We start from the raw sequence: 17,090 nt of genomic DNA, 5'->3' as shown, positions 1-17,090 counted from the left end.
TGATAACTGTTTTATTATTAATTTTATAAAGAAAGTTATTCGTCATAAATAGCTGTGCATGGTCTAACACTTAATATGCAAATATAAAATATTATATTTTATCAATATTATATTTCGCGCAATAAATATGTACCTTTATAGTTCACAATATTTCGATTAGAAGAGTGTAATTGCATATTTACACATCGTTTTTAATTCTGAACAACTTTCCATAATAACAATTTTCAGTATTATGAAAAATATAGGTATGTTACTCCTAACTGAAATTTTTATTTATTGACATATCTTGTACAAAATTAATAAAAATTGATTTTTTATTATTGCATTTAAAGTTTTAGAATACGCAGAGCTTTTTACTAAGAATAACTTTTTTATTTATGATCCCATGCAACATTTTTTTTTTAATATTGACGAGATAGATTTTGAATAATTTGTTCTTTCTGTCTAATACATTTTAATTTTTAATATTATTGTGAAAATTATTTATTTATCTTTTTTTTAAGAATGAAATTCCATATTAATAAGTTAAGTATCAAATATGGATATAATCAAAGCTCTCAAAAATAAATATATGTAGAAATAAATACATTTTGTAAAGAAATTATGATTTTACAACTATTTTTTAAGTTATCCGCGATGTTGGATCTGCCATTTTATAATTTAAATTATCAAAATTTGATTCAGGTTCAGCAGCCTCTCAAAAATATCCACATATATGTAAACAAACACGTTTTATAAAAAACATTCGGATTTTACAAAAACATTCGGATTTTACAACTACTTTTTAAGGATTTTTAGGAAAAAATCCGCCATTTTGAATCCGCCATTTTGAATTTGCAAATTGTAATGTCAGATTCGGGTTCAATATAATCAAAACTAAAATAAAATCATTTTTTAGCAAAATAAAATGTTGAATTCACCCATATTCTTAGCATTATTTATACAAAACAATTGTTATTGTTTAAACAATTAATAAACAATTAGCGGCGAAATTTGTGAGTAGAACTTTTTACTTTAACATATATATAAACTAACAAAAAAAGTTTTAGAAAAATATAACCTTGTTTGATTTTTTACGAAACATTGTATCTTTTCGTTCTAATTGCACTCCCCTATATAACCAAACTCCTTCATAAGAGACAACTGAGGGTTCTGAGGGAGGCTGCGTTTCCCAGGGACCTGACCACCAGACCCATTTATGCTTCATTACCTTTCCATCAAGAGAGCCTTTCCGGTGATATCAGTAATATTATCAAGAGATCAGTTGACAACATACACATCTCTTTTAAAGTTTCCAATAATTTAGGACAATGTCTTTCCAACTCCAAAGACCCTATCAACTACATGAATCGTAGTGGGGTTTATAAACTTCAATGCTCTGATTGTGATGCTACGTACATAGGAAGAACTTGTAGGTCACTAACATCTCGTTCCCTTGAACACACAAAAAGAGAGAACACTTCCACCTTTTCTCAACATTTAAAACAAAACAGTCATACTCTTAACATTCCGGAAAATGTTTCTCTAATACACAACATACCTCAAAAGAATTTCTTAAGACTGGACCTATACGAGGACTTGGAAATAATTAGAGAAAAGCAAAGAAGCCCTAACTGTGTTAACCGCCATGTGTCTTTCAATCGTGACTTCAATCCCTTACATCGTCAACTTTTTTCTTAAGCTAAATTTCCAAACTTCTTTGCTGTTTCCAAACTCTTTTTCATTTATATTAACTTTTCCTCCATATTTACTTATTTAACAGATGACATTTCTAACATCAACTCATTATCCCTTAACTTCTACTAGTCTTCCAAAATAATCTACTTTAACTTTTTCCACAGTTTTTATTAAATCGACCAGTCACACTATTTGATCTCTTCCACCCAATTTCATAACTTATCGCCATTTGATCAGGTTTTCGTTATAGGTCCAACTAAACTTCAAAAAAATATTTATAAAAGGTTTTTATACTAATTCTTCCACTCTCTTATCCATAGGATGTGGGGTCTGGTTTCTGGGGCGCCCAGCCTTTTTCATCACACCTCATTACAGTAAACAATTCTGATGTCAAATCACAAATTATTCACTACCTTCTAATTTTACACATATTGCTTGTTTTCCAATACACCTTCATACATCTATCCAGTTTTAAACCTTTTCAATTCAACTCGATAACTTGGTATAAAAAATAAAAAATAGAAAAATCCCTATTTCACAAACATGTTTAGTCCTAGATGCCTATGTTACATAAAAGGACCTCATACTTTTGCCAGGTTATTAGTTCGATTGATATTCTTCTTCACTTCCAATATCAACACTCAGGTATCTGTAACCAATTAATTCACATATCATTATATCATATCAGTTTCCTCCTGTGACTCATACAACTTATCTTAATTTCAACACTACTTTAATATCAGACTTCCATTTACTACAGACTCTCCAATTTACTCTGCCATTAGTACAATTAAACCAAACACTCCTTTTAATTCATAGTAAATTAAATTTTCAACAGCACAGTTGGACTTACTTCAATTTGAATAGGAACCGCATTCATCAACCTTTGAATTATGTATAGGTGGCTGCTTAGATTCTGGCTAATTCTCTCTTTACATTATAAAAATAATTTCATACTCCACGTTCATCTTACATATTCAAGGTACTTACTTAAATGTAATTATAGCCACCACTTTGTTGATGTTTGTTATTACTATGTTAATTTTCATTAAATATTTTACTAACAATTAGTTGGCTGTCGTAATACAGGGTAAATTCCACGTCACGTTGTCCATCTGTCTTTTGACACCTTTCAGAAACATCACTCATTTCGCATTCAGTTGCCATTAAGTCATTGAAATGTGATCAGCTCAGTTTGGATCCCACGTGTTGGGAAACCTGTATACTTTACCTTAGGGCATTATCCTGTTTGCCATGTGACCATCACAGGCCTTTTTATTGAAGTATGCACTTTTAAGGCATCTATATTTTATGTAAAGGGTTTTTACCCAGATATTTTCTTTTGTGGCTCAGCTAGCATCCAGTTTGTAAGTATAACCAACTTGCTCTAACCTTTGTCAAAATTTAAATACTAACTTTTTTATATTCATTAAATCGGTTATACTTATTTTTAGATCGAACACTGATGATGATTTTTTATAAAAATCGAAAATGTTTTGTTGTGATGTAGCCCTTTTAAAGGATTTTTAATAAAAAAATTTTATACCTTTTACAAAGGATTTCTTTCCAATTTTGTGATTGATGGTATACAGCCAACTACAGGAAAACTTTTTCTTTCCTTGTGGATTTTATTTATTAAACGTTGTTTAAATTGTATTTTCACTTGGAATTACGTCTGAAAATTTGACAACTTCTTTGAGTTGCGTAATAGTAAATTGACATTCTTCACTTGAAAGTATAAATTCGAAGATATCTTCCATTGCTTGATCTATTTTATTTGAGTATGATTTTCAGGAGTTTTTATTGACTGCTCATATTCCCAAATCACCTTATTATAGCAGTCTAGATGATACTTTGCACGTAAACTTATTAAATCTCTAGTATCCACGATACACTCACACCGGTATGCCGACACGCAGAGAGAGCAAGTGAATGCTGAGTCTATTGCTCTCACACTGTGACGTCACTGCGAAGCAACGTGAACATCAGTAATATTGGTTTACGAGAATAATACAATATAATATTCGCCTAAAATAAGATAAAGAAAGCATTTAAACTGTATTATTTAAATTAATATACTGTAATGCTAATTCAAATTGTATTAAAAGCTACATAAACATAATTCCACTAAATCATCATCATCAACAATCCGTACTCGTCCACTGCTGGACATAGGTCTCCCTCAGCTCTTTCCATCTTTCTCTCTTTTGTGCGGCTTGCATCCAGTTGCCGACAATACGCTTCAAATCGTCAGCCCCTCTGGTTGGTGGTCGTCCTCTGCTCAGTAGTACTTCTTCTCGTGGCCTCCACTCGACAATACGTTTTGTCCATCGGTTGTCTGACAATCTGGCGACGTGTCCTGCCCAATTCCACTTGAGCGACGCGATTCTTTCGACGGCGTCCGTTGTTTTTGTTCTACGACGTATTTCTTAGTTTGGGATTCGGTCCCTCAGGGAGACACCCAACATCTGGCGCTCCATAGCCCTCTAAGTTATGCGAATCTTGTTCACTACCTTTTTTGTAAGTGTTAATGTTTCCGACCCATAAGTGAGTAAGGGCAACACACACTGGTCAAAGATTTTCCTTTTGAGGCACATTGGTAAGTCCGATTTAAATACATAGCTCAGTTTACCAAACGCTGCCCAGGCTAATCCTATGCGACGTGGGAGCTCACACGTCTGGTTATCTCGTCAAAACCGAATTTCATGTCCCAAGTACTTATAAGATACAGTCTGCTCAATATCCATTCCATCAACAACAATATTACGATTTAGCACCAGATTAGTCATTATTTGCGTCTAGTTGATATTAATTTTTAGTCCGACCTCTAACGGAGCGTGATATAACTTGTTCAACATTAGTATTTCATCATCCATACGATCGGCTATAAGGACGATGTCATCTGCGAATCTCAAATGACTGAGCTTCTCTCCATTTATATTGATACCATATTCGTTCAGATCTGCCTTCTTAAAAGTGTGTTCTAAAAGGGTTGTGAACAGCTTTGGTGAGATGGTGTCTCCTTGCCGTACTCCTCGCTGCATACAGAATTTATTAGTTTGTTGATCAGAGAGTCCACTAAATATATAGGTAAAAATAAATAAAATAATTAATGACTAAACATGAACCGAAAAGACGGTTTTCGTTTGAAGCAAATGTAAAATTGCTTACGCAAACATTTAGTTTGTAATCTGTTGTGAATAGAAAAAAGGAAACAAATGTCTACCTTATGAGTTATTACATTTAAAACAGTATTACAGGTATTAAAATTGTACAGAGCTAGTTTAAAAGATATGGAAGTTACAATGAAACACGCACAATGCATAATATTTGCCCTTTACTTAAACAGGTTAACGTTATATACGTTGCACTATGCAGATGACCAGGTAGTTATTGCCCAAGACAAAGAAGACCTGGAGTATATGGCTAGAAAACTAATGGAAGAGTACAAAAAATGGTGCCTCGAAGTAAATGTCCAAAAAACACAATATCTTTGCGTAGGAGGAGAAAATAATCCAGATGACCTCGACTTAGAAGATGAAACTATTAAGAAATGTGACCAATGTACATATTTGGGGGTAAAACTGACAAAGACAGGACGAAGTGATGAAGCCATAAAAGACAGAATAACCAAAGGAAAACAAGTTATAGGTGCGTTGAATTCAGTATTATGGCAAAAAAATATAAGACCGGAAACGAAAAAACGAATATATAATACCATATTAAAACCAGTAATCGTCTATGGCTCAGAAGTGTGGCAGTTATCACAAAAACTTGAAGGTAACCTATTGGCAGTTGAAATGGATTTTTGGAGGAGAGCAGCGGGAAAGTCTAGATTAGAACATGTGAAAAATGAGGACATCAGGAGACAAATGAAAGTACAAAGATCAATTATAGAAGACATCGAAAAACAACAACTAATATGGTACGGAAATGTTAGACGTATGGGGGAAGAAAGACTACCCAAAAAGATATTAGAATGGGTACCACCAGAGAAAAGAAAACGAGGACGACCACCAACAACATGGATCCAAGGAATCTCAAAAGCAATGTCAGCAAGAAATCTATCTGAAGAAGACTGGCAGAATAGACAGGCTTGGCGAACGGGAACCCAAAGGCGTATTACGCTGTGAACGGGATATATATATATATATATATATATATATATATATATATATATATATATATATATATATATATATATATATATATATATATATATATACTTAAACAGGTATTATGCTTGCCCTAAATTTATTACTACTTAGATACTAACCTATTTCTTTGACATCTTGCAATTCGTAAATTTTGAAATTTTTTTCTCTAGTTTTCTCTTGCAGTTTTCGAAACTAATTTTTTTATTAAGATGTCTTAATCTAATGTGGATACGTGTTCTGTTTAAACAATAAACTACCTCATACCGTATCGTATATCTTTACTTCCTTCTAATCTCGCCATGGTCCTAGCGGTTAAAGTTTTAAATAAATTGATATCATTTGCTAAAGACCCATGCAATGAATGAAATAAATTGATATCATTTGCTAAAGACCCATGCAATGAATGAAATTCTTGATACATTATTTGAGCAGTAAAAAGTAAGTCGTCATTAGGATTTAGTAAACCACCTCTTGAAACAAATTGTATCCAATCCGGCATGCCAGTAATGCTTATTTTATTCTCTTTGCATCCTAAATCATACTATGTTGGAAATTATGGGCAACATATCCTGCTATATATTTCAAAGATTCTTGCTTAATTTTTTCTCCGCATTCAAAATGTCGGAATACCTCTAAATTTTCGTTGGAAAAATCAAGTGATGTTTCCATATCACTGGAAAAATCACTTACCGATAATTCAGGATACTGTGGTTCAATAAATGTGTATGGCATTAGCATTTCCTCTTCATCTTTTTCTTATACATTATTAGGATGTTACCTTAGGCTTCCCAGCATATTTTGTGTTAAACAATCACTATTCTCAATTACATTATCTCGATGTTCTTCTAGAGGTTTTATCAAACAGTCTTCTCCGTCTTCGTCGGTGTTTAAATTTTCTGTAAATACAGCAGCTTAGTTTTTGCCTAGTATGTACCACCTCAATAGATACATAAAGTCTAGGGGATGAGGATGATCATTACTGGCCCCCATTCCTCTAATGTAAGAGAAAAAGTCTAGCCTTAGCTGGTACAGGGACTGCTTGAAGATTTTGTTGGTCATTATTATCATTTATATTTTCGTCATGGCTTGAATCTGTACCTAAACCAAGCAGACAACACATTTAAAAGATTGAGCAAGTATAGTTAGTTATAAAACTTAAAAAATATACAAAATAGTTCCGTATTAGGCAATCCAGACCACGTGACCTCTGGTTGACAAACGAAGGTTATTTTTGTGATTTTCCTAATAACTATACGTTGTTTATCGTGCATGGTAATATACTATTCGCTTCGTTTTTGGACTTTTTATTGTATGTATTTCAATAATATAGTTTAACCAAATGCTAAGGAAATTATTATTAGAAACACCAGATTTTGGACAAAAACAAGCAAAATAATATTTGTCTATCGTTGCTCTTACAACCATGAATAAGACATATCTTTAAAACACTAAAAACATTAACAAAAACATATTAACAAAACATTAATAAAAAAAAATTGATAAAAACTAACCTGGGGAGACCACATTGTAAACTTAAAAAAAAAAAAAAACATGTCAAAACCGTATAAATTTATTAAGAACTGACTTCTATAGCCTCCTGTATTTACACAAATGTCTCATCAGGTCTAAAATTGATTATGGTTCTATTGTTTATTCTTCTGCTAATAAATCTTTATTACAGCAACTAGATACAATACAAAGCAGTGCATTACGAATTGCCACGGGAGCTTTCCGAACATCTCCCCTCGAAAGCCTTCAATGTCTAACGGAAGAACCACTTTTAGAATATAGAAGAATGTACTTAAGCTTATCGTATGCGTCAGCTGCTCTTGCAAATGACAATAATCCAGTCATTTATAACATCAAAACCAGCCGTTTCCCTAATACATACTTGAATAAGAGACAAGATCAACCGTTTTACGAAAGAATTAGACAATATACAAATAACCTTAAGATACAACTACCAGATTTCTTTGCATCAAATACTGAAACACCTCCTCCCTGGACGCGATCAACATCTTGGAGCATCAGTAATATTTCCTAATTCTGTTAAAACTTTTCAATTATCTTCGTTTAACAGCATCCTTACAGCCGAACTGTATACCATCTTAGAAGCAGTAATATTTGCAAAATCGACTCATCACTCCAAGGTAATAATAATTACAGACTCTCTAAGTTCCATCCACACCATCCAACAGTTATACTCTAAACATCCAATCGCCAACTTAATAAAATCAGAACTATTCTTTCTTCGCCAATTAGAAATCAAGTTATTATGGATTCCATCACACGTAGGCATATGCGGAAATGAAAAAGCAGATTTCTATGCTAAAGAAGCAACAACCAGCACCGAAGCAGCAATAGTGCGCGAAGTGGTAGCGAGTGATATGAAAGCGGCAATTAAAAATAAAATAATGCGTATGTGGCAAAACAAGTGGAATATGACTGCAGCGAAACTTAAAACAATAAAACCGTGTGTGAAACCGTGGAAACAACTAAATATAAGTCGTGTGAACCAAGTAAAAATTGACAGGTTACGTCTGGGTCATACAAGATTACATGGGCGTCCGCAGGATCAAAACTAGGAGGGGCAAGTTTGAGAAATAAAAAAATTGGTTAGATAAGCACTAATAAATATAGACGTAAATTGAGAGGGGTGAGGGGAAGGGATTTCCCTCAGAAAAGTTTTGAAAATAACGTTTTTGGAGCCAAAATTATAACCCAACGCCTTCATACAAAAATGAAGCAAACTAAATATAATTCAAATATTTAAAAACTTTTTAATGCTTTTTACAAAAAGGTGATGCAAATTTAACAAGTTTATTTCCTCCTTGATAAGCTTTCGATTTGTGAAGCAAGATAAATTGTCTATTTACACTGCAAACACTACACAACAATTGTTTATGAACACTATTATTTAAACAACAATTTACGCGGATTAATTGTAAATTCTTGTAAAACTTTCTCTACGAACTCTTTCTTTTTTGGTAATATTTGTTTCCGATGAATGCTCATTAGAGCTAACCCATTAAGGCGATCTTCGACCATTGTACTCCGCAACCATGTTTTTATTCTTCGAAGACTGCTGAACAACCTCTCAACTGTACACGTAATGCAAGGCAATGTTACGAGAATTTCCTGCAATTTTTTTGTTAACGGATAAAAAGTAGTGGACGCTCGAACCAGTTCAAAAATTTCAAGGGTGTTGAAGTTGTCTAACTCATTATTATTAAGGAGTTTTTTATTCCAATGTTCTACCCATACTTCTAGCTCTGCATCTATTCCATCTATTTCAAAGTGGTTTAAGGATTGTCTCAGTTCTAATTTAAGGCAATTTAAATCAATTTTTGAAAAATTCTTGGGATGCAGAAGACTCAGACCGAAGGCTTGCGTATTTTCTTCGGAAAACCGTGTCTCTAGAGAAGATATGATAGAATCCAGATACGGAAGAATCATGGATCGCCTCCAGTATTCACTAGGCGTATCAGCTGGTTGATTACTTCTATGCTGTTGCTTGTTTACAGTTCTAGGTGTAGATAATTCAAAACCGCATTCTTCGGCTATCTTATTGGCTTCATGGAATAAAGTGTTTGCTACTTTCTCTGCGTTCTGTCTGTGTTTTTTTTAAAATATCCATGATTTGACGAATATGTTCCGCTACCTTTAAAACATTAGTTTGCGCAGATTGTAGGCGGTTGACTATAGGCTCTAGGTATTTAGAATATTTTGCCATCAAAATAACAGCGACGATAAATCCTAACTTGCATGCCGCAGAATGCAACTGATAAGATATTTTTCCAAAGTGGCCAAATTTCCTTCAACGGATAGGTTTGCAAGGCCTGTACAATTTCAATGAAATTTTTTCGAAAAACCCTGATTACTTTGTATTTCTCGGACCACCGTGTTTCGCAGAGGCTAGGGATATTTGCTATCTTATTCCTTCTTAATACTGATTCATGGAAGAAATTGGTTATATCTTTAATAGTGGCAATAGTATTACGCACTTCATTTAAACGGTTCAAATTGTTCACAACTAAATTTAATCTGTGTGACGCACAGTGGATAAAAAAGATTTGCTGTATTTTTTCCTTAAAATTTCTTGAACTCCGCCTTCCTTTCCCGACATAGTGGAGCAACCATCAAACCCCAGGCCGACACATTTGAGCGGATCAACTTCATGATTTGTCAGGAAATCATCAATTGCCTTTGCAATGCTTGGTGCATTCCGAGCATCGAGCTGAACAAACCCTGTAAATTCTTCACGAATTTATTCTGCTTCTTCATCAAAATATCTCAAACCAATTGGCAACTGTTCTTTGCCTGAAATGTCAGCGGTTTCGTCAGCTAATATTGCATAGTAGTTTGCTTTTCTGACTTTTTCAAAAATTTCTCTTCTAATTACGTGGCCGCAGATATCAATTATTTCATTTTGAATCCTCACTGACTTGTATGAGGAATTCTTAGCGCCATGTTCAAAATGTTCCTGCAAAGTTTTGTCTCCGGCATCAATTCGAAAATTACACAAGTCTTGGAAAACACCCTCACTCGATTCTTTCCCACGGAGAGGTAAATCATGAGTGCCTGAGAAGACGATACATGAGATAACTGAACATAAGTCTTCTCTGTTAGTTTCTATTGTTTGGTTCGCAAACTCGTTGATTTGAATGTCAACTGGTTTCGCTGTTAAGAAAGCTTCCGCAGCCTTGCTTGCCATCTTATGGTATTGATTTTTTGCATGATCTTTGCAACATGTGTGGACATCTTTGTATTTATTAAAGGCCCTTATCATAAGTGACCCCAATGTCCCTTTGATTGTCCCTTTCTGTGGAGGAAAGAAGACACAGAATTTACAAAAGGCTACTTTCAAGCGCTTTGAATATACTAGCCACGGGCTATATAAGTCCAACCATTTATGGTTAAATTTTCTTTTTAAATATGCAGCATCTCTCACAAAATCATAATCTGTAGGCGGCACCCAAGTTTCTTTCAGCAGTTTCATTTTTTCTTGAACTGACAGCGTAGATATTGCCAGTATCATAAATGTGGTCATCAGTATGTAAGGACGATAACTCGGTATCTGATACTTCTTTGTCTTTCTTATTTCCTAAGGGCGGCCCTGTTGGAACATCTGAACTAGTTGATGGAACATCCAGTTTGCTTATTTTATAATCGCATTCATCTCTGCAATTAGGCACCGGAGAGTTTGGATTGTTTTTTCTTTTCTGACCTTGCGAACCTAAAAGCATAGAAAAATGCTGGTACCCCAATATTTTCATGTTTTCCTATCCACTCCCCATCCTTTAGTTTAGGCTATTGTTCATAATGAAAAATTTGAAATAATCAGGAAAATAATCGAAACGGAATTTTTATGATTGAATATGTTGATAAGTATGGTATAGGTACCTACCTACATGAAAATATTTCTGAGTTCTAGTAAATTTAGGTTTGCATTTTTAAGAATAGTATCTGCATTTCTGAGAGTGGGCAAAATATTAATTTTTTGCAGCCCAAAATATTAATTTTTGCAACCAAAAATATTATTCTTGTTCAAAACTTGTTGAAAAAACGTAAACAATTAGGCTAAATTGTATAGTTATTGACACTAGCACAGTTATTGACACCTGTTTATTAAATTTCAAAATATTAAGATGACTCTTATTTAGTTCACTAATCTAAAAATAAAATATTGTACGCCAATGATCTAGTTATAAACGTAGTAATTTTCATAGGTCTGAGTTGGTAGTGTGAAACAGTAATGGCGATTACAGCAAGCCATGTGCAACGGTCGGTTAGCAAAGTGCAAATACTATCGGATTGTTAAGGTGATTGGCCTATAAGTTCGTTTGATTTCGGTACTTGCCATACGAATATTAACTCTGGTAAGTTTTTAACATAAAAGTATATCCTAAATTGTAAGAATTAGGTGTAATCTATTCGAAAATTTCATTTCCTTGATTAATTTTCGGGGTGTCAACTACTACATATCGAAAATAAGTCAAAAACAGTTATTGACACGGGGTGGCAATAACTATATATCCATAGCGTCGAATAATTAGCACGGTTCTGATATTGCCAGCTTTATTTTCTTAAAGATAATATTTTAGGGATATAAAGTTTATTATGCTAGTGTTAGTAAATAGTCATTGACACCATGATTTCATAGTTTTAAATTAAGTGAAAATGAGATAAAATTAGATGATGTAGGTGTCAGTAACTATTTCGTTTGGGTGTTAATAACTGATACTAACCCATTTCCGTAGGTGAGAGCTTCAACATGCCTAAAGTAGAAAAAGAAAAATTATACAAAAAACCGTACACCGAAGAAGATGTTCAAAAAGCACTGTCAGCTATTAAACAGGGCATGTCCAAAAAAATGGCTTCGAAAATATATAATGTTCCTAGGCCGACCTTGATATTTCGCTTAAGCGATAAATTCGTAAAAACATCTCATGGACCAAATCCTGTCTTGACCTTAAATGAAGAAAATATACTTGTCTCCTGGATCCAGGTATGTCAACGTAAAGGATTTCCTCGTCGAGAAGATGACGTCGTTGCAAGCGTTCAACAGTTCTTAGAAAGTCACCCAAGAAATAATCCTTTCAAAAATAATTTGCCAGGCAAAGGTTGGTTCAAGGCTTTTCTTCGCCGCCACCCATGTTTGTCCAAACGTACCTCCGAGGGTGTTACACAAGCAAGTTCTGCCATTAGCGAAACCGATATTAAGAATTGGTTTGGAACCATAGAAAACTTTCTAATCGAAGAAGGACAAAGAAAAGTATTGGATGATGCATCAAGGGTGTTCAGTGGAGATGAAACGAATTTCCAGCTGTGTCCGCAAGGCAAAAAGGTGTTGGCAATAAAAGGCTCCAAAAACGTATACGAAGTTGATGGTGGAAAAGCAAAGTCGACGTTAACTGTCATGTTTTCTTTTTGTGCCGATGGTACAGTTAGACCTCCTATGATAATCTTTCCAAATAAAAGGAGGACCATAGAAATTGCTAAATCAATACCAGATGAGTGGGGATATGCAATCAGCGAAACTGGTTGGATGAAGGCCGAAATCTTTTACGAGTATATCTCTAATATATTTTATCCAAGTCTGAAGAAAAAAGGAACTACTTTTCCAGTAATCCTTTTTGTCGACGGACATAAAACTCACCTTACGTACAAATTAAGTGAATTGTGTACAAAACTAGAAATAATACTCATAGCCCTGTATCCGAATGCTACACGCATTTTACAGCCGGCCGATGTTTCGGCATTTAAGCCTCTAAAAGAGGCTTGGAAAAAAGGAGTCCTTAAGTGGAGACGCGAACATCCAACAGAAGATCTGACCAAAGAAAAGTTTGCACCCATTTTAAAAGTAGTTTCAGATAACTGTCTTAAACCCAATACTATTACGCAAGGTTTTAGAGCGACCGGTTTATTTCCATGGACAGCGAGTTCCATTGACTTTACAAAGTGTTTGGGGCACGAAAATAAGAAAAACGATGTCTTACCTGCAGTCTCTACTATAAACTACACAACATTTTGTGATATTGTGGGAAATAATATTGTCTCTGAATTTGCTGCAAACAAGGATAGCGACGTATACAATGAGCAACCCTATTTGGACAAATTATTTCAAATATGGAAGGCTTTCCAAAATAGTGAAAATAGTAGTGTCAATCACATAAACGAAGGTACGGATCAGTTTTCAGACATACCGATAATTATTAAAGGCAATGGCACCTGCCTAAACAATATTGAGACAGGTGATTATGTGATTTGACAACATCCTCAAAAAATATAAAGAATCTGACATTAATATCAACAACGACCATAAGCTACTTAGAGACATAGATAATCAATTAGATGATGATTTAATGACAAATCTGACCTCCATTACAGCTGCTGTTATTGCTACAGACGGCAATTTCGCTACAGATTTGATTAGTACAACAGAAGTCCTTGATGATATAGAGGATAATTCTGCAGTAGATCTTAATGATACAAAAACCGTGGCTGACGTAGAAACTGTTTCCAACGAATTGCATACCACATTAGGCGATATATTGTACTGGCCGAGCACTCCAATAAGAAAAGGTAAAAGAGAAATTGAAAGAGTACCGTTTGCCATAACTTCAGCACAATTTAAAGAAATTCATATTAAAAAAATGACGGAGAAAAAAAATAAAGAAGAAGCACTTGAAGGGAGGAAGCGAAAAAGAGAGGAGAATAGAATTGCCAAAATAGCCAAAGAAAAAGAAAAGAAGAAAAAACAAACCTCAACCCTAAAAAAGCCAAAGATTAATTCTCTAACCAAATTATTCTAAATCCAAAAGAAACCTCAGAAACAGAAGTTACCACTACATCTGAGAAGAGTAAAAATCCGGATACTGACGCTAAATTAGAAGAGTTTGAGAACCTATTGCCGAATACGACTTCATTATTAATGGACCAAGAATCAAATGATCCTACACTGGAAAAACCAAAAAGAGTTTTAAATGAGAAAGTAGAAAACGACAATGTTGAAACTGCAAAAGAAGAAGCGAATGAGGACAAGAACTCTGACACTCATATTACATCTCTTAGGCAAACCGACATGTTGCATAGTACAAATAAACAATCCTCAAAAGCAAAAGAGAATCCAGTTTAAAAAGTGAAAAAAAAATTGTTTAAGATAGATAATGATGAAAACACAGCAGTTACGGAAGATAGCATTTTAGAAAATGGACTTTGTTTTATTTGCACCTTTAACATATCTGACACGAAAAAGGGTATAGGTTGCTCCTGTTGTTCAAGACGTTATCACATCAGCTGTCTTGTAAGGAAACGTGTAATTGAAGAAAAATCTTCATTTAAAGATTTTATGTGCAATACTTGTAAATCAAAGAAACTAGCTAACGCCAAGCTAAACTAATATTTTTTTGTGTGAACTTATATTTGTTGTAGTTTTGTTTTTATTTACACTCCACAGAAGATTGTGATTTTGTTTTATTTAAGTATATGTTAGTGTTGTGTATTTATTTTTTGGCTATATAACTAGGACTAAAATTGTACATAAAAACCTCGAAGTATTAATGTTTAGAAACTTACTCTTTGTTAAAAATTTTCTCCCTGTATTTTTAAGAATTTTTATTTTTTTTATATTTTAATAACTTTTCATTAAAAATTGAATAATTATCTAGTAATTTTTCTTTCATTCTTATTTAATAAATGGCAAAGAACAAGGACAAATGAGGCGTATAAATGCAAAACTCGCTTTTTGCCAAAAATACCAAATATGACTTGACTGTAGTTTAAAATTCATTCACCAACGTACATTTAGAAAAACTTACCATTACCTTATATACAGGTAAGGTTGTACTTATATACCTTCTATGACAAGAATATTAAATGTAACAATGCAAAATCATTGTTTTTTGTTTTAAAGTGAAACTGTAAAACCACTTTTACAACAAGGTCACATCTTAAGAGGCATGATGTTGGAAATATTAGGTGAAGTAAAACAATTAAGACAAGACCTGGTAGCTAGAACACAAACTACAAGCAGAAGCTTTTTCACATCAGTTTCTTCAGTGGTATTTCCTCCCATATCTTCTGATGAAGATATGGTTTTATTTGAGGAATATTTACAAGACTCCACAAATTTTAATAATGCAGTAGGTTTAGATTTAGATTGTTATATTATTAAAGTAAAAAATTAACTTTGTTATCGCAAGAGTAAATGCATGTCTCCTAATTCAACAGCTTACCTTAATAATATGCTCTTAAAAATATATTTTTAAGAGCATGTTGTTAAGATGCTAATTCAGCAGCTTACCTTAAAATTTGCTCTTAATATATGCTTTTAAAATATTTTTAAGAGCATACTGTTAAGGTAAGCTGTTGAATTGAAGATATAGTTTTATTTGAAGGATATTTAGAAGACTCCACATATTTTAATAATGCAGTAGGTTTAGATTTAGATTGTTATATTATTAAAGTAAAAAATTAACTTTGTTATCAAGAGTAAATGCATGTCTCCTAATTCAACAGCTTACCTTAACAATATGCTCTTAAAAATATATTTTTTAGGTATCGGAGCTTGTTAAAGTAGGCGGATCGAAAGCCTATGATTTTGTCTCAAGAGTTGGTAAATTAATTATTACCAATGAGCAAGCTCTAAAGTACAGTTGGCTGGGACAGAAAGGAAAACAAAAGTTTTGTGATACCAGAATTGCAAATCTAATAATTGGTAAAGCTTATTCTATATTTTATATATTTTATAATGTTCGTACCTTTTTTAGAGGCATTAATAGCAACAAATTTAGCAAAAACGACAAAAGAAGCACAATCAGCTATTCAGTTATGGTTAAGAAGAGCATTTGATAGAAACAACTATAAAATCAATAAAAAAAATTAATGTAAAAATTAGTTTTTAATATTTTAAGTATGTATGTGTAAAAGTTGAATAGCAATAAACGTATTTTTAGACCCTAATTATTTTTTTCTACAACCGTGTTAAAAATGCAATTTTTAGCACTCCATGCGTGCGTTAAAAATTCTACTTTAAGGCACTAGTGCTTTAAAATATTTTTAAGGCACTGCAGTTCGTATTGACCGTATAGACAATTTTGATGTAATGTCAAAAAAATATAAAAATTGAATGTCAGTCAAGTTCAAGTAAAAGTTTTTGTAGTTATTGTCCTGTAATTACGTTTGTAGAAAAAATATTGTATGATATGCGTGTTAAAAAGTACATTTTTAAGACACTCATATGAATTAAGACACTCATGTGAACTTTCACATGCGTGCCTTAAAAGTGTACTTTTAACACTTATATCATAAATAACTATTATTAAAAGTTCATTTAAAATATTTCATAAAAAATTAAAAAGAAAAGTTATCATAAACAGTACCGGTGCTAAGTTATAGCGCGTCCGCCTGCAAAAGTAGCAAAATTGCCCTCGGGTTTTATTAAATTAGTATTTTGTATAACACCATGTCTAGAAATTAGATGCAAAGTGCTCCAGATAGAGCACAATGGACAAAAATGAGGGAGGCCTATGTCCAGCAGTGGACACAAAGGGCTGGCTGATGTTAACACCAGCAGAAAAAAATTTCATTTTGGCGCCCCTTAAAACGGGGGCGCCCGCCTGCAGTGCATCCCTTGCAGGCCCGTTATCGCCGGCCCTGATCCTAAACACCTTAATAATAGACAAAAAAAGACATCTTTAAGATGTCAAAAAAAGACATCTTTAAGATGTAAGGATTTGTAACTTCCGTACATCT

The 17,090-nt window shown here is 33.4% G+C and overlaps 1 protein-coding gene across 2 annotated transcripts; it reads left to right on the top strand.

Moving 5' to 3' along the window:
• The first annotated feature begins 15,365 nt into the window (after positions 1–15,365).
• LOC126892713 (uncharacterized) lies at positions 15,366–16,269 on the top strand. Of its 2 annotated transcripts, XM_050662350.1 has the most exons (3): positions 15,412–15,478; positions 15,894–16,053; positions 16,106–16,269. In XM_050662350.1, the coding sequence occupies exons 1-3, from the start codon at positions 15,428–15,430 to the stop codon at positions 16,219–16,221; spliced, it is 327 nt and encodes a 108-aa protein (XP_050518307.1). In that variant the 5' UTR covers positions 15,412–15,427; the 3' UTR covers positions 16,222–16,269. The 2 variants fall into 2 exon arrangements, with proteins under 2 accessions (XP_050518306.1, XP_050518307.1); XM_050662349.1 differs by having other exon boundaries at positions 15,366–15,478; positions 15,894–16,269.
• Positions 16,270–17,090: the final 821 nt, after the last annotated feature.

Source organism: Diabrotica virgifera, chromosome 9 (genome assembly GCF_917563875.1).
Source record: "Diabrotica virgifera virgifera chromosome 9, PGI_DIABVI_V3a".
In the NCBI taxonomy this organism is placed as follows: domain Eukaryota; kingdom Metazoa; phylum Arthropoda; class Insecta; order Coleoptera; family Chrysomelidae; genus Diabrotica; species Diabrotica virgifera.
Note: the sequence above shows the minus strand (reverse complement) of the source record. Positions and strands in the feature narration are given on the sequence as shown.